Source organism: Henckelia pumila, chromosome 3 (genome assembly GCF_033568475.1).
Source record: "Henckelia pumila isolate YLH828 chromosome 3, ASM3356847v2, whole genome shotgun sequence".
In the NCBI taxonomy this organism is placed as follows: domain Eukaryota; kingdom Viridiplantae; phylum Streptophyta; class Magnoliopsida; order Lamiales; family Gesneriaceae; genus Henckelia; species Henckelia pumila.
Window position 1 is genome coordinate 108,934,627 of NC_133122.1, and position 27,389 is coordinate 108,962,015.

At 37.9% G+C, this 27,389-nt stretch overlaps 2 protein-coding genes across 12 annotated transcripts; both read left to right on the forward strand.

Moving 5' to 3' along the window:
* The first annotated feature begins 707 nt into the window (after positions 1–707).
* LOC140891570 (glycine-rich domain-containing protein 2-like) lies at positions 708–4,694 on the forward strand. Of its 11 annotated transcripts, none has more exons than XR_012152570.1 (9): positions 708–1,064; positions 1,134–1,231; positions 1,426–1,537; positions 2,152–2,345; positions 2,619–2,734; positions 2,838–3,031; positions 3,120–3,242; positions 3,471–3,589; positions 4,454–4,694. XR_012152570.1 is itself a non-coding variant. In XM_073300129.1 (8 exons), the coding sequence occupies exons 6-8, from the start codon at positions 3,225–3,227 to the stop codon at positions 4,542–4,544; spliced, it is 228 nt and encodes a 75-aa protein (XP_073156230.1). In that variant the 5' UTR covers positions 708–1,064; positions 1,134–1,537; positions 2,152–2,345; positions 2,619–2,734; positions 2,838–3,031; positions 3,120–3,224; the 3' UTR covers positions 4,545–4,694. The 11 variants fall into 10 exon arrangements, 2 of the variants coding, with proteins under 2 accessions (XP_073156230.1, XP_073156229.1); XR_012152568.1 differs by having other exon boundaries at positions 1,441–1,537; positions 2,155–2,345; XR_012152562.1 differs by having other exon boundaries at positions 1,134–1,537.
* Positions 4,695–11,947: 7,253 nt separating this feature from the next.
* Positions 11,948–25,167, forward strand: LOC140889294 (uncharacterized). Its single transcript, XM_073297013.1, has 3 exons — positions 11,948–12,170; positions 23,062–24,521; positions 24,832–25,167. Exons 1-3 carry the CDS (start codon positions 11,948–11,950, stop codon positions 25,165–25,167), a joined length of 2,019 nt encoding a protein of 672 aa, XP_073153114.1.
* Positions 25,168–27,389: the final 2,222 nt, after the last annotated feature.

Below are 27,389 nucleotides of genomic sequence, written 5' to 3' on the forward strand. Positions count from 1 at the left end.
AACAAAAACTCAAAAGTTAATAACCCTTCCCTTCAAAATTAAAATTCTTGTGCTCCAAGACAACAACTGCAAGATATCGAAAGGGAGTGGGACACAACTCCAACCAAGCAAGTGTTTCTATTTTATGATTTTTTTCTGTCAAGTTTCAACCGCTTCGGGCCTTCGGCTATATGTTTTCGGTAAGCATTTTAAAAATTTATTTATTGTGATAAATTCACGCGGGAGAGAATATATCATTAAATTGTGCCACTATTTGTATTATTTATTTTTTCGATCAAGATATTTACTATTAGTAATTTATTATTGAAATATTTGCTTTGTATGAAATTTAAATGTGACCGTTTTATTCAGCCATTTTTCATCTATGGAGCGAAATGAGTCTTTAATGGCATCAAACACTAGTAGAATTGTGGGCTTTTACTTCGCCGATTTTTACTTTGGCATTCAATAATTACGAAGTAATATATAATCATCAACTTCGGTAATAATACTAGAGAAGTAAACACACACCTTTTACTTCAAATTTTAAAAAACACGGGCTTCACTAATGATTTTAAGTAAACTTTTACTCCGGCATATTATATGTGATGAAGTAATATGATTTAAAAAAAAATTAAATTGAAAAGTTCTGAAGTAAAAACATAAATCCAAACCCAGTACTTTAATCTCCCTTTCATTTTCATTTCTTTCCAACTTTTTATCTCTGCTACCATAAAAAAACCTCCAAATGCCCGAATCCCCGATCCCTTTCTTCTTTCAACCTTAGCGTCCAGCAGCTGCAAGAGATTATCCCTCATCTCCCGCCTCAATGGAGTCGGAGTTTTATGCCATGGTGTTCCGCCACAGCTTGACTAGGAGCAAGAATTACAATCGCAAGGGTTTTGGGTAGAAACGGGAGACTCTCGATTGAATGGGTCAAGAATACACCCGTATGTCGCAATCGTAAGTTGTTCCCTGAATCAAAGGAAAAGAGCTCCAAATCGCGCGTTTGAAGCTGCTGCTCGAGGGCTGTTTCTCAGCGTGCGAATGCTCTTCGATTCCAACTGATTTTTTTGGGATTCTTGGTATGTACTTTTATTTCTAATCGTAAGTTAGTGCTTCCAATTTATGACTGATTTCGGATCGATTCTCAGGGATTCGAGTCGTGAGATATTGGTGTTCAAGCTTATGAGAGTTTCAAACCTACCCAACCCTTTTTCAACAATTTCCAGCAGCGATTTGGAATTTTTGGGTAAGTATAACGGCCTGCTCTATTCCAGCTTGTGGGTTTCGAGTTTAAGGAGTTTGTGAAGAGTACATATATTTGATTTGATAAATTTATTTGCATTATTGTGTTTATAATTTAGTAATTACTAAGAATTCTTTGTGATATTTTTGTTTGCTTTGTCTCCTTTGATGGTTTCCATTTTCTTGCCGACCGTGGAGTCTCCGATGAGCAAGATCTTGTACGACAGATCGTAGTTGCTCTGCCCCAACATCGCCATCCACCACCAACCCCTCACTTCTTTCTCAGCTGGCTTTGCGGCTGCCTTCATGTGTATGTGTATATATATATATATTGTTTTGACAACGATATTCTTTTCTTTGCTTTGTTTTGCTTGTGTGTGCTAAGATGCGATTCATTTTTTGAGCCAAAAGCAAGCGTGTGTGTTGGTTGGATTGAGGCTGAGGATGACCCTGGTCAAATATGGTTAAACGTAATTTGCTGCTGAGTTAGGGGATGTTTTATCCCATTAATGTTGGATTGGATTCCGCCTTTAAGACCGTCTCGTAACAAATTTGCTCTCAGTTCAATATATTCTATTAAAAATACTATTTATGTTGCAGTTCTAGTGATTTTAAGCAAGTTTACGTGTGTTATGATCAATCATATTTGGTAATTTTAAGTTAAGTTAATGAATATTATTGGTTATATGGCCTTTGAATTTCGATTGATCGAAAGATTTTGTGGTGGTCTGCTTCTATATTCTGGCTGCTGAGTTCTTATTTGACTTCACTTCAGTTCATTTAACTTTATGATGATCTCTGTGTTCTTATTCATTTTCTTGGCTAGCTATTAATCTGTTACTTCTTCTTTTTGATCACTATAATGTAAAGTGTATTTGTATTTTTAAGTTTGTCTATTAACTAAAGAGGTGCAATGCAAATCAGTAGTCCATGCTTCATAAGAGCTGGATTTTGTGGGTGAAATGTTAAGGAATGGAGATGGAGTGGAAAGCAGCGCAGAGCATTGAAATTAGCATAGATCTTGTATCTGCGGCAAAAGGTCAGCTCCGGTTTCTTACGGCCGTGGATAGAAAGTGTTGGATTTATGAAGGGCGGGGTATCAAAAGGGCCATTACCAGGCAAGTCTTTTGTTCCGAAATTGCTGACACTGATAATTTTTATGTTCCAGTTTTCTGGAATTTTTAATAATCGATTGAGCCATTCGACATGGAATGCAATAAATGATAGTAATATTGTGAACCAACTATGATTTTTTGCTTATTCGTGATGCCATAAATTTGGATTCTACAATTTTCAGTTTATGCAGTGGTTTTCGGTATTGTACTCAGTACATTGAAAAACATTATGTTGTTATACTTTCCATTTAATTTGTCTAATTTATAACCCTTCAGGTACAATACTTGTTGGCTTCCTTTGCTGGCAACATTCTGAATCCCCACTGTGTAAAGGCCCATTGGTGGTTCCATTAGACTGCGAATGGATTTTGAATTGCCACAGGCTAAATCCAGTATGCTTGTGTACTTTAGTTTTGTAGTTTGCTTTTATTTTACTCGACTCTACAGTAGATCAACTGATTAATTGTAAATTAATTAGTGATCTCAATGTTCCAGGTCTTGTACAAATCTGACTGTGAGAAGTTCTATGGGAGTATTCTGTACAATTCTAATGTTGTTTCTACTGTGGGAGGAACTTTGATCAAGACATCAGAAGAAATTTGTAAGAATTTATACCCAGATGAGCCCTTTGAATTGGATCTAGCTGAGTCATCCAACTCATCTTTGTGAGTTCTTTATCACCGTTCCTGGTAAGCTTTGGTCTTTGAAGTCTTGTAATGTTAGACGATGGATAGCTAGGCATTGTGTCTTTACTGATATTATCCTACCTTCTTGCAGCTTACTTTAATGATGCCCAGAGACGGGCCATTAAAGATGCTGGAATGATTTCCAGATTGAATGTTTTAAGGATTATTAATGAACCAACAGCTGCAGCAATGACATATGGTTTGGGCCAGAAAGGTGAAAAAAATATAGTTGTTATTCAAACCCTAATGTGAGTGTTGTTTTGTGTCTTTCTCTTTTGATTTATACAACTAGGTTGAAATATAAACTGAAGTCTCTTATAAATGCATGGTTTGGTTTACAAGAATACATAGCATGAGTGATTTTTGAATGGTGATTTCTTTCTCAACTCGTGTTAATTATATTTTCGTTTTTCTCTCTCAACAATAAATTTTCTCTCGACAGGGTATGGTGATTGAGTACGCGAAGAACCTGTCAAGATTTGCTGCTTCTAATGGAAAGAAGCATGTTATCATACTCTTCAGCTTGGACTTTGGGAGATGGAAAAGCATTGACATGTCAAGGTATATACTGTAATTCATTTTTTTCTTAAACATGGCGGTGGATCCTAGCTAGAAGTTAACTTTACAGTCCATAACCGATCTGTACTCTGTATTTTTGTCTTGATTCTCTTGAATCATGTTAACTCTATTTTTTCATGCCGAGGAAATGACCTTGAAAACACTGTTAAACAAATGTAAATGGCAATGGCATGGTGAAGTCCAGTGTTTTGAGAAACCATAGAACACATATAGGATATATAGTTTTGTGATGGTCATAGTATTTTCGGTGTAACTTAGATAAAATTGATGTGAACAATTTGATGCATTATGTAGATACGATGTTTTGCTTTTATTTAAACTTGATGATCAAATTTGAAAGAGGACGACAAGACTCAAAAACTATTAAAACTATTTAACAAAATGTATAGTATTTAAAATTTTTAGCTAAAAGTTTTGTATTCAGCCTTGATTTATTAAATGTTGCAATATTATGTATTCAAAGATGCTGAAGTAAAATATGAACTGTTATATTTTGCAATACTAGTTAATTGTAAATCATGCATGTCAAAATTAATTCCATTATATGTTGTTTCCATGACTTTGCAACATTGTTTTTTTCCCAGAACATGGCAATTTCTGATTGCTTTTAAATGTTCTTTTACGATTTTTCTACTAGTGTTCACTGTCTTCATTTTATCATATCATTGACAAACTTTTACTTATTCTCTTCCATTAGCATGGACCACCTAAAATCTAAATAAGTATCGGTGTGTTCAGAATCGGGTTCATAGATTGGGGCAAGCCATAACATCTTCTCTCACTATTACTTGTTTCCTGAAAATCATTCTAATTGACACTGAGCTATCTAATTTTTTTACATTTCAGTTTGCAGGATCCATCAAGAACTAATATTACAGCCAAGATCAATTTGATGAAGTTAGAAGTGAATGAAGTGAATTTGTCTACTTCTGTGTAGGTGCCTAAATGTGTCATGCACGTTGGGATAATATTTTGTTTTGTTTCTGTGAATACACTAGTTTTGTTGAAATACTTGTGGATACATGCATATTTTTGGGTTATTTTTGGTAGATATACTTGTAAATTTATGGATGTTTGTCATTTTGGGATGGATAATTTATGAATTTTATTAGTCTATTTTAAATTTCAAAATTATATTTATGTTGTGTTATTTTTGTATCTAAATTTTAATGTAGTGAGACATATGTTACTTCACTCAAATTAAATGGTGAAGTTAAATAAATAATTTACTTCAGTAATTTCATTAATAGACAAAGTAGAAGAATGCATTTTAATACGGTAATATAGAAAATTAGCGAAGTAAAAAACATTATTTCAATTTGTATATTATTGAAATTACTGAAGTAATAGACAATATTTAACTTCGAAAATTTGATTAAAAATCGAAGTAAAAGAATACATTTTACTTCGGTTATATACGAAATTAACGAAGTAATAGACAATATTTAACTTCGTCCAAAACCCGAAGTAAAATCATAGTTTTTACTTCGGCAAATTCATTAATTGACGAAGTATAAGAATATATTTGACTTCGTAACTTATGAAATTAGCGAAGTAAAATATATATTTTTACTTCGGCACCGGTCCAATTCTGCCTCCAAAAAATGACCAAAGACTTCGGTAATTTAAGGTATAAGACTTCGATGATTCAGCGAAGTAAAAAAGTACCCTATTACTTCATGTGACACTACTTCGATAATTAAGTGCCTACGACTTCGGTTATTAACCGAAGTCTTACGCGATTTTTCTACTAGTGAAACACTAATTCCATTGACGGTGAAATGAAAAAGGAGTCTGGGGATATTGGATGGGAGACAGCTATTTTTGTAGATCCTAAAAATCCTAACACTTTGAAATGTATTTTGTGTGATAAAGTTACGACCGCTGGAATTTATAGACACAAAATCCATATATCTGGAATAAAAGGAAAAGGTGTGAAACCATGTTTGAGGGCAACCGAAGAGAAAAAGGCAAAGTGCCGTTCGGCACTTGAGGATAACAAGTCTAAGAAGTTAGAGAAGATATTGATGTTAGAGTAGATGCCCTGCAAGCCAACTGTTGCCTAGGGATTTTATTGACTCACGTGTAATAAACAATCTTTATTTTAATATAATTACTCTTTTATTCAATTTTGGCATTTACTTTATCTGCATACCCATGTAAGCTGCATAGATAAAGACCTTGAATATACTATAATAAATAAGTATGAGGTTGTACATGTGATGACAATCATGAAACACATATTTCAATTACTGTATATTCTAAATTAAGTTCCTAGTCAATTGAGCCGTCAAAAATAAGGATAAGGATCGCTCGAGCTCGAGACTAAAATCTGTGATGATGTGTACCACGTTTTATTGGTATGGACATAGAGATGTTCAATCATACAGATTGGTGCTCATACGATAAGTTCACTGAACTTCCGTCCCTCGGATTTTCCATGTGGTTATTATTCATCGAGTGGATAAATCCGTGGTTATGGTTGTACACCATTAGTCCTTACGACCCGAGACAACACTGAGACTCTACATGCTAGGATTGTGCTTTGACTCGTTTACCGACTCCAAGAGGGTCATCAGGTGGCGATATTGGGTACAGTTATGACACATGTAGGAGCCAGTGCATTGTAGTCGCGAATTCACCGCTCACCTACGGGTGTGGATATCCTATGTGATCTTATGAGATAGTAGTGCATGGAATCTCTGGCCAGAGTATGAAATGTACATTAGGGTAAAGTTGTTCCCTAGTTGCACATGCGATGCCACTGTGTATTCTCATAAATGTACCACATCGTTATCGAACATCACATGCAACCCTCGATGAACCAATGTTTACAGATTCAATCGGGATATATGAGATGAAGGGACCGTACTGTACGATAACCATAATCGACTGGTTCTTGCAGGCACTATCAGTGATACCTAGGGAATCATGGGGCGATGCTACTAGACGGTCTTACCATGATTCGATAGGTCCAATCAGAAATGAATTCTGACATTCTTATGATCAAGGAGTTGATGAATAGAATGAGGATAATAAGGGTAAGCTCGTATAAAGGACAATGTACTGAATCACAAAGGATTGTGAACCCACGGCTAACTGTATCCCTGAACCATTGAGGGTCACACAAGCACTAGTTTCTCTATTTCCGTTGAGATAATAAATTCAAAGAGTTGAATTTATAATAAAAAAATTTGATTAGATCAAATGATAAGCTTATAAATAAGTTTATAATTACTTATAGAATTTTTTTAGAGCACAACTACTAAAAACAGTTAAGGGAGTGCACCTGCTTAATTTGAGTGGAAGTGTTCCAAAATTAGCAGCTGTCTTATTTATGCTTTATTGGTTTCGAAAATTTAAAGTGTGCATCATAATAACGATTAAGTTAAAATCGTCACATCGATGATATTGGATCATCGATCGGGATTATGATAATATTAATACAATGAGTACATGATTCATGGGCTAATAGGAGTACAAGCCCATCATGATAAAATATTAAAGTAATGGACTTTAATAAATTAATAGAATTTTATTTGGACTAGAATAAAGCCCATTAGTTGTATTAATACACGATATTAATTTATTTAAGAAAATAATATTGATACCATAATTTATAACTTGCACACAAAGGAAAATATAATATATAATATATATTATATATATAAGCATCGAGAATTACATTTAAAAATGTTTTGAAATGATATTGTCAACAATCTTAATTATATATTTGTAATAATTAAACTTGTTTAATTAGTTTACATATATAATTAAGATATACTTATATATATTAATATATATATATATATATTTAGATAGATTTTTTCGAGAAAAAAAAAACATTCATTCTAGAATGCAATTTTTGAAATTGCTCTCTCCCTTGTGCTTTAAGGATTTCGGCCACCCTAATCAATAGGGATTTGAATCGTCACTCCTTGTTTATTCAATCTCAACGCAAATTTCTTATTTTCTCTTTAGTGCGAGTTAGAAAAGGAATATGCAAACTGGTCGTGGACTTGATTCGGAGATTGAAGAACGAGATACTCCAGTTGATCGTTCGTAGGAAATTTCAATAAGAGCGATATCCGCTAATCCCTGAATAGTTGGTGTCAAGTGAGATATTCACCAAATGTATAATTTCGTAAACATCCTATGAATGTCAATTAAACCATACGAGTGTCCAAGCATGTTTTGAATGTCAAGACAAAAAATTTTAAACTTCCGCTGCGTCTTGGGCACGAGAACACGGTACTCCAACAGTGGTATCAGAGCCAGGTTCTCTATATCGTATGGTTAATTTCATGTGGAGTTTTTTTTATTTCTAACCGCATAAGAAAATCCACAAAATCGCATCACCTTAAAAAAAAAATTTCAGATATTTAAAAAAAATAAAAAAATATTTACTGTTCAAGTTACTGTTTACGCGTGAACAGTACCCGTGAACAGTACTCGGTTACTTTTCACGGCTGCCCGAACTGTTCGGGCAGGCTTCCCGAATTGTTCGGGCATGCCCTAGAATGAGATTGGGCTGCCCAAAAGTGTTTTGGGCAGTCTCGATAATGGGCTCGGATGAGAAGTTTGGTCCCGATGCGATTTTTATAATTTTTGAATTAATTTGGATTAAATTAAAATTTTTTGAAAATTTGACTTATTTATCTTAAAATTAATTTTGGTAAAATTATAAATATTTTCTTATGAAATAAATAATTAGAATGTGATTTTAATTATTTATAGTAAAAGGAGTTTTACAAGAATTAATTATTATTGAATTAATTGGAAATTAAATAAAAAAGTTTATTTAATTTATTAATTCATTTAATAATTATGGCGGTTAGTAATAAAATTACAAGATACATGATTTGTTGGTTTTTTATAATATTTGATATTATATGTATGAAGGATGATCCAGAGCCAAGACCAATATGCTAGGTGTACGTTAGGATATTTTATTGTTTTTTTATTATTTCTTTTATTTTGAATAAAAGTGGGCTTGGTTTATTGCCCGTTCCCACCCCATGAGATGGATCCCTTATGTGTCATGACTATTCAAATGTAATTATTAGAATTAGTGAGAGATCAAGATTGGAAGATGGTGGGCCCAATGAAAAAGATGAAGACATGTAAAATATTGGAAGCTAATGTAATAAGTTGCATTTGCATCCCTGCATTTACCTAGGATTTGGACTTTGATCCATGTTTGGCTCACATGGATCAAATAGTATTGGCAATCGATCATCCTTGTTTATTTAATTATCATATTATGATATATGTGATATATAGTAATATGCATGTATGTATATTATTAGATAATATAGTTGCATGAATCCGGCAAACATACAAAATCATGACACACGATTTTTAAAATAAAATGATGAGACAATTTCAAAATTAAAATCCCCCATTTTGAATGAGATTCAAAATTTATATCAAGCCACAAAAGTAAAAATTAAAAGAGTTTAATTTATTCTTGCCTTCCATCAACGGTGGTTGCATGATGAACGCTACCCGCGGTCAGTGCCTGACTCATATTATTGGGGAGGTCTGGACGCCGGAAAGCTATGACTTCCACTGACATAGATGATGTGAATTGGGTGGAACTCCCATGACTTCGGCTCTTAATTATTGAGGGAACTCGTGGTGACCGTCTACTACAATTCAATATTGATGGGTCGGCTTGACACTCAAAGATAAACGACGTCATATTATTGGGTCCTTATCAAGAGTAGGCAAAACACGTGGAGGTTGCATGGGGATGCAATTGGACTCTACCTTTTAGAAATTATGATTTGTTGATATTATTCGGGATCATGATTGTCTAGATTGGACTCTACGTGCTCACTAAGGAAATGCAAATTCTTGTTTTTCACCAGAGGGTGGTGAAAATGTAAAAATAGTGGGAGGAAAATTTATAAAATAAAAGTCCATATTTTATATCTACAAATTATTTTAAAATAATTAGTAACTGTTATCTGTTTTTCATTTACAGTATGCTCAAAATGTCGACACGTAATCCACTTTCTATCATTCTCGATCAAAACAAGTTAATCGGACCTAACTATAATGATTGGCTGAGGAATTTAAATATTGTTCCAAATTCGGAGAGGATCGCGTATGTGCTTGAAAAGAAGCCCCCGAAGGAGGCAGCTGCTAACATTAGTGAGACTGAGCTAGCCAAGCTTGATAAATGGTGGGACCATGATCTTCAAGCTAAAAGCTACATCCTTGATTGTATGTCGAATGAACTGCAAAGGTGGTACGAGGATGTTGCGAATGCTGCTCACATTCACTATCATCTAAAAGAGTTGTATGGTGTACAAACTCGATCTGAGAGATATGCTACTGCTAAGGAACTCATGACTACACGCTTGAGAGAAGGGGCCTCGGTCCATGAGCATGGTGTTAGGATGATTGGGCTCATTGAGAAATTGGTGGGACTCGACGTGGTTATGCCTGTTGAGCTTTTGACTGACATTCTCTTGCTGTCACTCCCTTCCTCATTCGATGGATTTGTGGTAAATTTCAATATGAACAATCTAGAGGCCACCCTTCAAGAGTTGGTCAATATGCTTACTACTTATGAAGCCACAATCAAGAAAGAAAAGCCTGTTCTGCTTGTCGGCTCATCATTCGGGACAAAAAAGGGAGCCCAAAGCAAGGGAAAGAAGCGTTCTGCCCCGCAAAAAGGGAACAATCCCAAAAAGAATCCATAGAAGAAGCCTTCTCAAGGGCTCGCAAAGCCCGACAAGAAAGAACAAATATATTTCCACTGCAACAAGCCTGGACATTGGAGGCGTAACTGCACTGAATATCTAGCCCAAAAACGTTCTGGCCATGGTATGTTTTATATTGAAGGTAATATCTCAGTCAATTCTTCTTCTTGGGTATTGGATACCGGATGTGGTTCTCATCTATGCAATGATTTGCAGGTGATAGCAAGAAGCAAGAGACTTAGAGAAGGAGAGACTTTTCTAAGACTTGGAAATGGAGCAAGGGTTGCTGCCAAAGCCATAGGAGATATTACTTTAATATTAGACAATGATTTAAAGTTACTTTTGAGAGACGTTTTATATATTCCTGATTTGGTTAAAAACATTATTTATATTTCTATGCTTGATAGAGATAATTATTCTTGTATTTTTGCTAAAGGAGTTTTCAATATTTACAAGAATGAATTTTTGATTAGAACTGGAGAATTACAAAACGATCTCTACAACTTAAAATTAAAGGATATTCCATTAAACAATGTCCAAACAATAACAACAACAACAAAAAAAAAACAAGATGGTCAAAATCCTGCACACATATGGCATGCTAAACTAGGTCATATTTCCCAAAGAAGAATGCACAAACTAGTGGGAGAGGGAATGTTTGACTTATCGAATATAAACTCTCTACCTACTTGTGAATCCTATGTAAAAGGAAAAATTACCAAAACTCCCTTTAAAAGGAACGTGGAACGTGCACATGATCTTTTGGATTTGATCCACACGGACGTATGTGGTCCACTAAGTGTTAGCACTAAATATGGGAAATCCTACTTCATTACCTTTACTGATGACTACTCGAGGTATGGGTATGTGTATTTGATGAAAAACAAGTCTGAAACATTTGAAAAGTTCAAAGAATTCAGATCTGATGTAGAGAAACAATTAGGAAAAAATATTAAAACACTTCGATCTGATCGAGGTGGAGAATACTTGAGTACTGAATTTTTGGACTATCTAAAGGAGAATGAGATTCTCTCACAGTGGACTCCGCCAGCAACGCCACAATTGAATGGTGTTTCTGAACGTCGCAATCAAACTTTGATGGACATGGTTTGATCAATGATGGGATTCACTGAATTACCTACATCGTTTTGGGGATTTGCGCTTGAAACTGCAGCAATGTTGTTCAATTATGTCCATACAAAAGCAGTGGATAAAACACCATATGAGATATGGATGGGAAAACCTCCCAAATATTCTTACCTAAGAATATGGGGATGTACTGCTTACGTGAAGCAGACATTGGGAGACAAATTGGATAGTAGATCTATTTTATGCTACTTTGTGGGATATCCAAAGAACTCTATTGGATATTATTTCTATCATCCCAAAGAAACAAAAGTGTTTGTTTCAAGAAATGCCACCTTCTTAGAGAAGGAGTTTCTATTACATAGAAATGGCGAGATGATAGAACTCGAGGAAATTCGAGACACACCCACTACTGTAGAGGTCGAACCTAATCCCCAAAAGCCAGTATTTGAATCACACTCACCTAGAAGGTCTGATAGAGTGATCAGACCACCTGCAAGATATACATTTCTTCATGAGCAAGGCCATGATGAGCCTAATGATGGATGTGATCCATGAAATTTCAATGCGACAATCTGATGCTGAATCATCAAATTGGCTTGAAGCCATGCTGTCCGAGATGGATACCATGTATTCAAACCAAGTATGGACTCTAGTAGATCCACCTGAGGGAATTGTTCCCATAGGATGCAAATTGATTTACAAGAGAAAACTTGGGGCGGATGAGAATGTATTGACCTTCAAAGCAAGACTAGTGGCTAAAGGTTATACTCAAAGACAAGGAGTTGACTATGAGAAAACTTTTTCACCAGTTGCTATGTTCAAGTCCATTAGAATTTTATTAGCCATAGCTGCATGGTATGACTATGAAATATGGCAAATGGATGTGAAAACAACATTCCTCAATGGAGACATTAAAGAGGAAATCTACATGTCTCAACCTGAGGGTTTCACATCAGTGGGAAGTGAGCATAAGATATGCAAACTTCAGAGATCGATCTACGGTCTCAAACAGGCATCTGGGAGTTGGAATCTCAGATTTGATAGCACTATCAAAGAGTTTGGTTTTGTTAAAAATCCTGAGGAACCATGTGTGTACAAAAAGGTTAGTGGGAGTGCAGTAACATTCCTAGTACTTTATGTCGATGATATCCTCCTCATTGGGAATGATGTAGGACTATTGCAATCGACTAAAGTATGGTTAGCAAGTAAATTCTCGATGAAGGACATGGGTGAAGCATCCTATGTATTGGGAATACAAATCTATAGAGATAGATCGAAGAGGATGTTGGGGCTCACCCAATCCACCTATATTGATACCATACTAAAGAGATTCTTTATGGAAGAGTCCAAGAGAGGATACTTACCAATGTGTCATGGTGTTACTCTATCTAAAGCAATGTGCCCCAAGACTGATAAAGAGATAGAGATGATGACACGCGTTCCCTACGCGTCAGCGATTGGTTGTAGTAGCCCGTAACCAAAAATCAGTAATTAAGGAATTAATCATAATTACGTGGGTAGAGTTCGGAAGCTCCGAAGGTGAGTTCGGAAGCTCCGATCAGGATCGGAAGCTCCGAACAGGATCGGAAGCTCCGATCGATATTATGTCAGGCATGACCTATGGCAAGATTGGAAGCTCCGATCAGGATCGGAAGCTCCGATCACCCCTATTCGGAGTCAACAAGTGATATTTTGACACGTGGCAGTTCAGGATATTCGGAAGCTCCGATGGCAGGATCGTACGTTCCGATCGAGGTTCGGACGTTCCGATCAAGGATCGGAAGTTCCGATCATTGTCTATAAATAGAGGGCCGAGGCTTCATTTCCATTTGCCAATTCCGAGTATTTCCCTCTCCTTTCTAGTCTATTCGAGTAGTTCTAGCCTTCCTAGGCTTGACCCGACGGTCGGCGAGGCGTTTGGTAGTCGTAGCGGAGTTGTGCCCAAGTTCTGGAGGCATCGACATCAAAGGGCTAACGACGGACGAAGGTATAGATTTTGCTTCCTATAAATATTTAGAAGTATGCAATAGCTTAGTTATGGCTTTTAGAGCACTTTAATGATAGTAGTATCATTTGGCAGTGTAGAGCAGACTATAGGCATGGACCTAGAGTTGGTAGAGCTTGCACTGATTTGAGGTACGGAAGTACTGTTCGAGATATCCTGACTGAGTATGCATGTATTATGTTACTGCATGGTTTATATGTCATTGATTTATGCTGCATTCATTTGCATCTTGCTGTATCTCTTTTGAGATGTCTGTTAGTAGGGTGGTACCCTATCCTGTTAGTGGATGAACTTCCATCGATTTGGGTCTGGCGTATCCACGGTTATCTCGGTATGGGAGCCACCTCCTGAAGCGACGTCACAGCGTGCTACATACTAGGGCCCGGTCTGTCTCTATTATCTGATCCTTGACCTCGAGTTTTTAGGGAGTTCACTTTGCATGCATGTATACTCATACTCTTGTACTGAGCGTTTTATGCTCACGTCTCGTACTCTGTGTTTCTGGACACCCTATTCCATGGGGCAGGTTTGCGATTGGATGAGGCGGGTGGATCCAGGAGAGGCTAGTCAGTGGTTGGCCAGCTGGAGCTTCGCTTAGGTTTTATTACTGTTGTTTGGGTTGATACAACGATTCGATTTGGTTGTATATTATTTGGATAAATTACAGATTCCTTTACTTGGGATTGTATAATGTTTATGGTTTCCGTAGTTTATTTTTGATATCAGTTTTATTATGTTAATTGCATGCCTAAGTTCTGTTAGTAGGTGATCCGGTGAAGGGTCAATACATTTATGATATTAGAGCATGCAAAAGAATTCTTGGGATTTAGTCTTATCATGAGGTATTTTTGTAGATGGCAAATCGTGACGACCGGAGTTCTCATGGCAGTATTGGTGGGCGTTGGGGTGATGCCGACCAGGAGCCTCATCGAGAACGGCGTCATCGTCATCATGACGACGAGCGTTTCACTGTGCATTGATTCTTAGCTATGAGTCCTAAGCCTTTAGTTGGAGGTGAGTCTCCGGAGGATGCGGAGAATTTGTTAGACCGCATGGAGACGACTTTTCAGACTTTCCAATGCACCAAGGAGCAGAAGATGGAGACCCTTGGTTATCTTATGGATGGACGTGTGCGCAGGTGGTGGAGATTTACTTCTGCACCTTTTTTTGCGGTGAGAGGAGTGGCCACCTGGGCCGAGTTCCGCACAGCTTTCCAAAAGCGGTATTTTCCTCCTGCACTCCGTCACTCGAAGACAGGCGAGCTACTCAGTCTGCGACAGGGAGCCATGTCTATTGATGAGTATCAGCAGAGGTTCTTTGATCTGCTATCCTATTGCCCCGAGATTGCTGATAGCTCAGAGATGAAGTATAATCTGTTACTTCAGGGCCTTAACCCTGAGATCAATGATCGTGTGGCGGTTGGCGACGACATATCCTACGAGGGTTTGGTGAGCCGTTGTCACCAGGTGGAGGACAGCATTCGGCGGAACAGGTCTTTCTCTCAGTCGAGGCCTGCTAGTTCTTTGGGTCCCCGTGCCCAATATTTCAAGAAGTCTGGATCTACTTCTTCCTCTGGTTATGGAGGTGTTGTCCGTTTCGGTAAGAAGGACAAGTGTGATCACTGTGGGAAGAACCATCCATCCGACAAGTGTCGTAGAGCTTCTGGAGCTTGTTTCCGTTGTGGAGAGACTGGTCATATCCGGAGGGATTGTCCACTGTCTGGGGGAGGCGGTTCTGGTTCTGGTTCAGGATCGGGTTCTCAGGCCACCGTTCAGCAGAGGTCGCAGGGACAGCCTGCTGGGAGTTCTCATTTGAGGCCACGAGCTTCTGGCCAGGTGTTTGCCGTGAGGCATGATCAGGCTATGGAGGAGAATGAGAAAGTCATCGCAGGTACATTTCTGCTTTATGGTGTACCTGCTCTTGTACTTATTGACACTGGTGCATCTCATTCCTTCATTTCTGCACGTTTTGTTAAGAGGCATAAGTTACCATGCATTGCACTAGACGTAGTGATGTCTGTTTCTACTTCGACGGGCCAATCTGCTTTGGCTAAGCGTCTAGTGATGGGTTGCTCTTTAGAGTTCGAAGGGAACATTCTGTTAGCGAATCTCATGGTCTTGGCGATGGACGACTTTGATTTCATTCTGGGAATAGATATGTTGACTGCCTATCGAGCTTCAGTGGACTGCTATCAGAGATTAGTACGCTTTCATCCGGAGGGGAGTGAGAGCTGGTTTTTCTATGGTGAGGGAGCGCGACCTCTTATGCCTTTGGTATCAGCTTTGAGAGTCTGTCGAGCTCTAGAGTCTGGCGGGGAAGGCTACCTTATCTATGCAGTTGATTTGTCCGCTGAGAGTATTGGGATAGAGAGCATTCCTGTTGTGGATGAATTTCCAGATGTATTTCCTGATGAGATTCCGGGTTTTCCTCCTGCTAGGGAAGTCGAGTTTGGCATAGAGTTGATGCCGGGTACTTCGCCTATTTCTAGAGCACCGTATCGTCTGGCTCCGTCAGAGATGCGTGAGTAAAATCAACTACAGGATCTTTTGGACAAGGGGTACATTCGTCCTAGTGTAACTCCTTGGGGAGCTCCTGTTCTCTTTGTAAAGAAGAAGGATGGGTCGATGCGGTTGTGCATTGACTATCGGCAGCTGAATCGATTCACTGTGAAGAACAAGTACCTGTTGCCTCGTATTGATGACTTGTTTGATCAGCTGCAGGGAACGTCAGTTTACTCCAAGATTGACTTGAGATCTGGGTATCATCAGTTGAGAGTCTGTGATCAGGACGTAGCCAAGACTGCATTCCGTACTCTCTATGGGCATTACGAGTTTCTAGTAATGCCATTTGGTTTGACTAATGCGCCGGCTATATTCATGGATCTGATGAACCGTGTCTTCAGGGAGTATTTGGACAAGTTTGTCGTGGTCTTCATTGACGACATCTTCGTGTATTCACGTAATACGTAAGAACATGTTTCTCACTTGTGGTTGGTACTACAGACTCTTTGAGATGAGCAGTTGTACGCCAAGCTGAGCAAGTGTGAGTTCTGGATGGATAGAGTGGTCTTTTTTGGCCATATCATATCCAGGGAGGGGATTTCTGTTGATCCAAGCAAGATTGAAGCGGTACTTAATTGGTCGCGTCCGATGACAGTTGCTGAGATCCGTAGTTTTCTTGGTCTAGCAGGGTATTATCGTCGCTTCATTCTGAACTTCTCTCAATTAGCTCCACCGTTGACGCAGCTTACCCGCAAGGGTGTGGATTTCGAGTGGTCCTCCGAGTGTGACGAGAATTTCTGTGAGCTTTGACGGCGGTTGACTTCTGAACCGGTGTTGGCATTACCATCAGGATCTGGAGGGTATGTAGTATACACGAATGCTTCTCTTCAGGGGTTAGGTTGTGTCCTAACTCAGAATGGGCATGTGATCGCATACGCTTCTAGACAGCTGAAGCTTCATGAGGACAACTATCCAGTCCATGATTTGGAGTTAGCAGCCATTGTGTTCGCTTTGAAGATCTGGCGTCATTATCTGTATGGAGAGAAATTTGAGATCTTCACCGACCATAAGAGTCTCAAGTATTTGTTCAATCAGGCTGAGTTGAACATGAGGCAGAGACTTTGGATGGACTTGCTTAAGGATTATGATTGCGAGATAAAGTACCATCCGGGAGCTGCTAATCTCACTGCTGATGCCTTGAGCCGCAAGGTGCGACTATTCGCACTTCAGACTTGTTCGATGTCTAGTGCGATCAGTGACTGTTGTACTTCAGGTTATACCTTCAAGCATAAGAAAGGTATGCAGAGTATCCAGATGTTTACGATATTATTTGAGCCAGCTTTGTATTCGCGGATCCGAGATGCTCAGATGTCTGATTCGAAGACCAAGCGTTTAGCTCGTCTAGCTAACGAGGGTAGCTTGTCTGGATTTCATTATCAGTCAGATGACTTTCTATGTTTGTCTGGTAGTCTTGTGATTCCGCAGGATGAAGATTTTGTCTCAGGCACATCGCACTAAGTTGAGTATTCATCCTGGGAGCAACAAGATGTACAAGGATCTACGTACTCATTTATGGTGGAAGGTTATGAAACGCAGTGTTTATCAGTTTGTTTCGAGATGTTTGGTGTGTCAACAGGTCAAAGCAGAGCACCGACGACCTGGAGGATTGCTTCACAGTCTGCCTATTCCTGAATGGAAATGGGAGTTTATCACAATGGACTTTGTGACCCATTTACCGGTATCCCCGAGGAACTGTGATGCTATCTGGGTTGTGGTGGACCGACTCACCAAGTCAGCGCATTTCATTGCCTATAGCTGGGAGTACAATGTGGATTGTATGACTTGGTTGTACATTCAGGAGATCGTTCGACTTCATGGAGTGCCTGTGAGCATTGTCAGCGATCGGGACCCCAGGTTTACTTTTAGATTCTGGGGGAGTGTTCAGCGTGCGATGGGTACTACTCTCAGTTTGAGTACTGCCTATCATCCGGAGACTGATGGTCAGTCGGAGCGCACTATCCGTATTTTGGAGGATATGCTTAGATCATGCGTCATGGATTTTGGTTCAGCCTGGCAGGATCATTTGCCGTTGATCGAGTTCGCGTACAACAACAGCTATCATACTAGTATTGGTATGGCACCTTTCGAGGCGTTGTATGGGCGACGTTGTCGTACTCCACTCTTCTGGGAAGAAGTGGGGGAGAGACAGGCTGAGGGACCGGAGTTTATCCAGCAGGCGATAGACATTGTTGATCAGATCAAGAAACGGATTAAGACTGCACAGGATCGTCAGGCCATCTATGCTAATATCAAGCGTAGGCCTTTGCAGTTCGATGTCGGGGAGAAAGTGTTTCTGAGAGTGTCACCTTTCCGCAAGATTCTCAGATTCGGCCTTAAGGGCAAGTTGTCTCCCAGTTTTATGGGTCCGTTTGAGATCTTGGAGAGCATTGACGATTTGCCTTATCGACTAGCTTTACCACCGCATCTATCCAGTATTCACGACGTGTTCCACGTATCTCTGTTGCGATGGTATGTGGCAGATGAATCTCATATTCTGTAGCGGTCTGAAGTTCAGGTGAACAAGGATTTGACCTTTGTTGAGAAACCTATTCGTATCCTGGATTATAAGGATAAGGTTTTATGGAACAAAGTCATTCCTTTGGTTTTAGTTCAGTGGCAGCGCCGAGGCACTGAGGAAGCTACTTGGGAGCTGGAGGACAGGATGCGTGAAGACCATCCTGAGTTGTTTTGATTTCATTCTTAAGTTGTATTCAATAGAAAACTCTGTAAACGTTTGATTTGAATAAAGAATGTTTCTGATTTTTGTATTGCATTCGGTACTTAAGATCTGATTTTGAGGACGAAATATCTTAAGTGGGGGAGAATGTAGTAGCCCGTAACCAAAAATCAATAATTAAGGAATTAATCATAATTACTTGGGTAGAGTTCGGAAGCTCCGAAGGTGAGTTCGGAAGTTCCGATCGATATTACGTCAGGCATGACGTGTGGTAGGATCGGAAGCTCCGATCACGATCGGAAGCTCCGATCACCCCTATTCGGAGTCAACAAGTGATATTTTGACACGTGGCAGATCAGGATATTTGGAAGCTCCGATGGCAGGATCGGAAGTTCCGATCGTTGTCTATAAATAGAGGGCCGAGGCTTCATTTCCAATTGCCAATTCCGAGTATTTCCCTCTCCTTTCTAGTCTATTCGAGTAGTTCTAGCCTTCCTAGGCTTGACCCGGCGGTCGGCGAGGCGTTCGATAGTCGTAGCGGAGTTGTGCCCAAGTTCTGGAGGCATCGACATCAAATGGCTAACGATGGACGAAGGTATAGCTTTTGCTTCCTATAAATATTTAGGAGTATGCAATAGCTTAGTTAAGGCTTTTAGAGCACTTTAATGATAGTAGTATCATTTGGCAGTGTAGAGCAGACTATATGCGTGGACCTAGAGTTGGTAGAGCTTGCACTGATTTGAGGTACGGAAGTACGGTTCGAGATATCCTTACTGAGTATGCATGTATTATGTGACTGCATGGTTTATATGTCATTGATTTATGCTGCATTCATTTGCATCTTGCTGTATCTCTTTTGAGATGTCTGTTAGTAGGGTTGTACCCTATCCTATTAGTGGATGGACTTGCATCGATTTGGGTCCAGCGTATCCACGGTTATCTCGGTATGGGAGCCACCTCCTGAAGCGACGGCAGAGCGTGCTACATACCAGAGCCCGGTCTGTCTCTGTTATCTGATCCTTGACCTCGAGTTTTTAGGGAGTTCACTTTTCATGCATGTATACTCATACTCTCGTACTGAGCGTTTTATGCTCATGTCTCGTACTCTGTGTTTCTGGACACCCTATTTCATGGGGCAGGTTTGCAATTGGATGAGGTGGGTGGATCCAGGAGAGGCTAGTCAGTGGTTGGCCAGCTGAAGCTTCGCTTAGGTTTTATTACTGTTGTTTGGGTTGATACAACGATTCGATTTGGTTGTATATTATTTGGATAAATTACAGATTCCTTTACTTGGGATTGTATAATGTTTATGGTTTCCGTAGTTTATTTTTGATATCTGTTTTATTAAGTTAATTGCATTCCTAAGTTCTATTAGTAGGTGATCCGGTGAAGGGTCACTACATTGGTAGTATAATGTACGGTATGATACCAACACGTCCTGATGTAGCATATGCTCTAAGTGTTGCAAGCAGATATCAGACAAACCCTGGTCCATTACATTGGAAAGCCGTGAAAGATATTCTTAAGTACTTGAGAAGGACTAAGAATTTGTTCATGGTTTTTGGGGGTGGAGAATTGAAATTGGAAGACTATACTGACTCTAGCTTCCAATGCAACGTGGATGATTCAAAATTGACTTCTTGTTTTGAATTCATGCTTAATGGTGCTGCTGTTTCTTGGAAGAGTTCCAAGCAAGACACAGTTGCGGATTCCACCACTGAAGCCAAATATATTGCAGCGTCTGCTGCAGCCAAAAAGGCAGTTTGGATGAGAAATTTTGTCCAAGAGTTGGGCGTTATTCCAAATGGAGTTGATGTAGTCCCGGTGTACTGCGACAACACTGGTGCCGTTGCACAAGCAAAGGAACCAAGGTCTCATCAGCGATCCAAACACATACTGAGGAAATTCCACATCATCCGAGAGATAGTTAAAAGAGGAGACATATCAGTCGAGCGAGTAACCTCTAAAGATAACATTGCTGATCCACTTACAAAGCCCTTACCAGGACCATTGCTTGAGAAGCATCGCAAAGCAATGGGATTTAAATTCATGAATAGTTGGCTCTAGGGCAAGTGGAAGATTGTTAGAGTAGATGCTCTGCAAGCCAACTGTTGGCTAGGGATTTTATTGACTCACGTGTAATAAACAATCTTTATTTTAATATAATTACTCTTTTATTCAATTTTGGCATTTGCTTTATCTGCATACCCATGCAAGCTACATAGATAAAGACCTTGAATATACTATAGTAAATAAATATGAGGTTGTACATGTGATGACAATCATGAAACACATATTTCAATTACTGAATATTCTAAATTAAGTTCCTAGTCAATTGAGCCGTCCATATAAGGATAAGGATCGCTCGAGCTCGAGACTAGAATCTGTGATGATGTGTACCACGTTTCATTGGTATGGACATAGAGATGTTCAATCATACAGATTGGTTCTCATACGATGAGTTCACTGAACTACCCTCCCTCGGATTTCCCAAGTGGTTATTATTCATCGAGTGAATAAATCCGTGGTTATGGTTGTACACCATTAGTCCTTACGACCCGAGACAACACTGAGGCTCTACATGCTAGGATTGTTCTTTGACTCGTTTACCGACTCCAAGAGGGTCATCAGGTGGCGAGATTGGGTACAGTTACGGCACATGTAGGAGCCAGTGCATTGTAGTCGGGAATTCACCGCTCACCTACGGGTATTGATATCCTATGTGATCTTATGAGATAGTAGTGCATGGAATCTCTGGCCAGAGTATGAAATGTGCATTAGGGTAAAGTGGTTCCCTAGTTGCACATGCGATGGCACTATGTATTCTCATAGATGTACCACATCGTTATTGAACATCACATGCAACCCTCGATGAACCAATAGTTGCAGATTCGATTGGGATATATGAGATGAAGGGACCGTACTGTACGATATCCATAATCGACTGGTTCTTGCAGGCACTATCAGTGATACCTAGGGAATCATGGGGTGTTGCTACTAGACGCTCTTACCATGATTCGATGGGTCCAATCGGAAATGAATTCTGACATTCTTATGATCAAGGAGTTGATGCATAGAATGAGGCTAATAAGGGTAAGCTCGTATAAAGGACAATGTCCTGAATCACAAAGAGTTGTGAACCCACGGCTAGCTGTATTCCTGAACCATTGAGGGTCACACAAGCACTAGTTTCTCTATTTTCGTTGAGATAATAAATTCAAAGAGTTGAATTTATAATAAAAAAATTTGATTGGATCAAATGATAAGCTTATAAATAAATTTATAATGGCTTATAGAATTTTTTTAGAGCACAACTACTAAAAACAGTTAAGGGAGTGCACCTGCTTAATTTGAGTGGAAGTGTTCCAAAATTAGCAGCTGTCTTATTTATGCTTTATTGGTTTCGAAAATTTAAAGTGTGCATCATAATAACGATTAAGTTAAAATCGTCACATTGATGATATTGGATCATCGATCGGGATTATGATAATATCAATACAATGGGTACATGATTCATGGGCTAGTAGGAGTACAAGCTCATCATGATAAAGTATTAAAGTAATGGACTTTAATAAATTAATAGAATTCTAGTTGGACTAGAATAAAGCCCATTAGTTGTATTAATACATGGTATTAATTTAATTAAGGAAATAATATTGATACCATAATTTATAACTTGCACACAAAGGAAAATATAATATATAATATATATTATATATATAATCATCGAGAATTACATTTAAAAATGTTTTGAAATGATATTCTCAACAATCTTAATTATATATATATGTAATAATTAAACTTGTTTAATTAGTTTACATATATAATTAAGATATACTTATATATATTAATATATATATATATATATTAGTTTACATATATAATTAAGATATACTTATATATATTAATATATATATATATATTTATATTTAGATAGATTTTTTCGTGAAAAAAACAACATTCATTCTAGCATGCAATTTTTGAAATTGCTCTCTCCCTTGTGCTTAAAGGATTTCGGCCACCCTAATCAATAGGGATTTGAGTCGTCACTCCTTGTTTATTCAATCTCAACGCAAATTTTTTCTTTTTTCTCTAATGCGAGTTAGAAAAGGAATAGGCAAACTGGTCGTGGAATTGATTTGGAGATTGATGAAGGAGATACTCCAGTTGATCGTTCGTAGGAAATTACAACAAGAGCTATATCCGCTAATCCCGGAATAGTTGGTGCCAAGTGAGATATTCACTAAAGGTATAATTTCGTTAACATCCTATGAATGTCAATTAAACCATACGAGTGTCCAAGCATGTTTTGAATGTCAAGACGAAAAATTTTAAACTTTCGCTGCGTCTTGGGCACGAAAACACGGTACTCCAACAATTGAATGACTCTAAGTTAAAGGATGATGTAGTTATTTCTTTGAATACACGTGAGGAAGATGATGAAATTTCTCTCATTGAGAAAGGAACAAGGAAAAGATCCCTTAATATGGTACCTATTGACCAATTTGCAAAGCCAGTTACTATAGATGATGCTTCTGTGAGTGCAATTAAAAAAAGGAGACAACAGAATATCAATCATGCAATTGCCAAGAAAAGATTATTGGAAGTTCATCGTAATTTGGCAAGATGGGTATATGAAGCTGGAATTCCTTTCCATGCCATTAACAATAATAGTTTTAAAATATTTGTTGAGGCTTTAGGTCAATATGGTCCAGGTTATACCCCTCCTTCCCAATACCAACTAAGAGAACCTCTTTTGAAAGGAGAGGTGGAGAGAACAAAAGAAACTCTAAAGAAGCAAGAAGAAGAGTGGAGAAGTAATGGTTTTTCAATTATGATCGATGCTTGGAGTGATAGAAAAATAAGAAGTATAATTAATTTGTGCGTGAATTGTAAGTTGGGGACTACTTTTGTTTCATCAAAGGAAGCTTTGAATGATGCTCACACCGCCCAATACATATTTGAATATGTTAATGCATGTATTAATGAGGTTGGAGCGCAAAATGTGGTTCAAATTGTGACTGACAATGCTTCAAATAACATGGCTGCTGTAAATTTGTTAGCATTAGAAAAGCCCAACATATTTTGGACATCATGCGCTGCTCACACAATAAAACTTATGCTTGAAGGAATTTCTAAACTTGATATGTTCAATGGAGTGATTAAGAAGGCAAAAGCTTTTACTATTTTCATTTATGCCCATCACAAGACTTTGGCATTAATGAGAAATTTTACGAAAAGGGAGATAGTTAGACTGGGAACCACTAGATTTGCAACCTCTTTCTTAACATTACAAAGTTTGCTTGACAAAAAGCAAGAGTTGAGAAATATGATGACAAGCAATGAGTGGGATGACACTAAATGGTCTAGGAGCAAGAAGGGAAAAGAGGCATTTGATGTTATTGTTCCCAATGATTTTTGGAACTTGGTAGAATTGTGTTTGCGGATATTTACTCCATTGGTAAAAGTTCTTAGGCTTGTTGATGGGGAGGAGAAGCCTTCCATGGGATTTGTGTATGGAAAGCTATTGAATGCAAAAAATGAAATTCGAAAAAAATTGAAGAGGGAGAATGATTATAAGCCAATTTTGGACATCATTGATGTGAAAAGCAGGGGACGTCTTGACAGTCCAATCCATACAATAGCTTATCTCTTGAATCCTTTTTATTTCTTCAAGAATCAATGCATCAAAGATGATAGTTTGATAAGTATGAATATGATTATTTGTGTTGAGAAGTTCTTTCCCGATTCTCGAATGCAACATCGTGTGATAAATATTGAGTTGCAAAAATACACTCAAAAAAAAGGTGCATTTGGAAAAAAACTAGCGACAAGTGGATGTCAAAATAATGATGAAAATTACAATCCAGTTATGTGAACATTATTAATTTTTTTTTCACGTTCATATACCATTGATATTATATATTTATGTTATTTTTGTCTCTTTGGTAAATATTATTTAGTTAGTTGGTGGGACTTCTATGGCAAAGAGACACCAAGTTTGAAAATGATGGCGAAAAGGATCCTTGGCTTGAATACTAGCTCATCGGGTTGTGAAAGGAATTGAAGTGTCTTTGAAGGGGTAAACAACTAATTAATTGCCTTGTTATATTGTAATTTAATAGCAATATACTAATTTATAAATTCCTCAATTTTTTTTTCTTTTTTCCATAATGTAGATACACACGAAGAAAAGGAATAGACTAGATGTCACAAGGATGAATAATCTGGTTTATGTTCAATTTAATGCGAGATTGATGAACAAGAAGAGAAGGAAAGATAAATTAGAGACTTTACTGACAAGTGATACCAGCAATGCCGAATCTTGGATAATTGAGGATTGTGTCAATGAAGATGAGGTGGACGTTGAAACTTTAAAATCTACAAGAGATACAGATGCTAATGTTCAAAGGGAGACAAATGAAAATGAATTTGCATCAGATAATACGGAAGATGAGATGAATGAAGAAGACGACATCGAATTAGAATCTGACAAAGAATTAGACAATCTTTAGCAATTTTGAAGTGGTCTTAGATACTACTAAAAATTATTATTTTGAGATGTTTGACCTTTAAAAAATTTGAGATATTGTTCATTACTCTTAAATTTATTATATAAGTGTGTTATTTAGCTTACATATTAATAGGATATAATTGCAATTTTAATAAAAATTTAAAAAGTTTTTTCACGTTTAAACTCGTACTAAACCCATTTAAACTTGTAAAACTTTAAACTTCATCTCGACGTTTCGGCACGCTTCGCATTTTTCAGAACCTTGCTCAAGATAGATTCACTTGAGTCTTCCTAAAACCACATCTTGATTGTTTCTCTATGTGAATACTTGAGATTGCTTGGTATATTGATTTGTTTGCTAGATTAGCTTTTTTATTTTATATGTTTGCTAGACTAATGCTTATAGATTATGTTGCACTAATATTGAGGCAACTATACCTTGAGATTTTGATTGGCAGATCCGTCCAAAAAATACGAATGTTTGGACTTATATCGAGGAACATAGGAGATAGATCGACTCCTATTTCCAGAATCTCGTTATAGTGGGACAAATTCCGGGAAAAAGAACTCAACGCCACCTCGAATGGCAGAGTATGTGAGAGAGTGGTTGTGTTATTCTTTCCCGGGATCCCAAGAACCGATATAGAGTTTGATAGCAGATTTTAAATCATGCATTGCAATAGATTTTGCTTATGATATAAGTTCTATGATTTTTATGCCTATTGGGATGTTCATATTGCTATTTCCTTTAAATTCCATGCATGTAAATGTTGTTTATACTGGGAATGTAATTTTCACAGGAGTTATCCGGCTGTTGCTTTGTTTGTATGTGTGCATGGAAATAGGTGGGGCAGGAACAAGTCAGAGACGACTGTAAAATAACGAGATCGAGTTAGATGTGGTGACTTCGGGTTTTAGTTGTTGTCTAGAATTTTTTGTAAACTCTAATTAAGTGTTTTTATGAACCTTAGCTAGGCTAGATGTGTGGTTGAATAAAAGAACTATGATGAATTTCTTGTCATGTGACGTAATAACAAATTGTGTTATTGTATCCTTCAAGATCTGGTTATATTGCATGTTTCTCATCAATTGTGATGTTGCTATCATGATAATTGTTAAAGGATGTTTAAAGATCAAAACATGGGAAAAACCTTCATTTTTCAGTTGGGCAGGGAGAGAACTCGAAGGCGCGGCGTGCCTGCGCATATGCATGCCACCATGGTGCCATGGTCCGAACTAGGGGCGCACCCGCGCCCTTCCTTAAAAAAATAATTTTTTTTTGTTGATTCTTATTTAGTTGCCTCGATTTAGATAAATATAGATTGTATGTTATGAATTGAGATTAGCACCCGAGGTCCCCACACTTTGCCTAACGACCTTATCTGTAAGGCCCAAATTTTATTTAATTTTAATCCGAGAATATTTAATTTGAGAATTTTTGGAGTTTAGATTAAAATTCTAATATTCTTAAATTATTTTGGATTAAAATTTAATTAAAAAGAAGTTTCAAGGGTTTGTTTGGAAATAATGAGGATTTGAGGGACCAAAGTGCAATTTCCTTACCTTTTGTGGGACACATGTCTTGTTAAGCTTATGAACGTGTATTGTATCAATTTCCATCAGATTTTTCAGATCATGAGCCGTGTATATCTCCAAAAATCAGATTTAAGCTTTCTTCTTCATCTTCAAACCAAGATATCTCAAGATCCGTCCATTCGAATTAAATTCCGAGCATAGTTTCGTGATCTTGCAAGAAGAGCTTCGATTTTATGTAAGTATTCTGATGTTTCCAGAATATTTTGAAAATGGGTTGATGGAGAAATCAGATTATGATTATGATTATGTGTTCTTGAGATTAGAAGCCTTGTTATATCGAAACCAAATTGAAGAACGGACGTCGTTTGTATTGATATGATTTTTAGCAGCTTATAAGAATTTTATGTGTATTATTATTGCTGATATATGATGTGTTCTTGCTGGTTTAAGATGTATATGAAGTTGTTATGAATGATAGATTGGTTAGATTTCAGTTTCGGTTACTGATTTTGTACCGTTACGTAGCTGGTTCAAGAATTTGATAGAGTTTAAATCCTTGGGATTGAGCTGTAAATGAAGTGAGTTCTTGCTGATTTTATTAGTTATTTTTGATGTGTTTTGGGACTTGAAAACAGGGGATATCGAACTCGAGACTCCAGCTTCGAACCGGGATTGAATTGGCTAAGG

Coding starts and splice junctions, on each gene's coding strand:
- LOC140891570 (XM_073300128.1), top strand. CDS start 2,312: ATGAAGGGCGGGGTATCAAAAGGGCCATTACCAG. Junction 2,346..2,618: donor ATCAAAAGGGCCATTACCAG/GCAAGTCTTTTG, acceptor ATAACCCTTCAG/GTACAATACTTGTTGGCTTC. Junction 2,735..2,837: donor ATTGCCACAGGCTAAATCCA/GTATGCTTGTGT, acceptor TCAATGTTCCAG/GTCTTGTACAAATCTGACTG.
- LOC140889294 (XM_073297013.1), top strand. CDS start 11,948: ATGGATGTGATCCATGAAATTTCAATGCGACAATCTGATGCTGAATCA. Junction 12,171..23,061: donor AGCAAGACTAGTGGCTAAAG/GTTATACTCAAA, acceptor AGGATGATGTAG/TTATTTCTTTGAATACACGT. Junction 24,522..24,831: donor ATGATGAAAATTACAATCCA/GTTATGTGAACA, acceptor TCCATAATGTAG/ATACACACGAAGAAAAGGAA.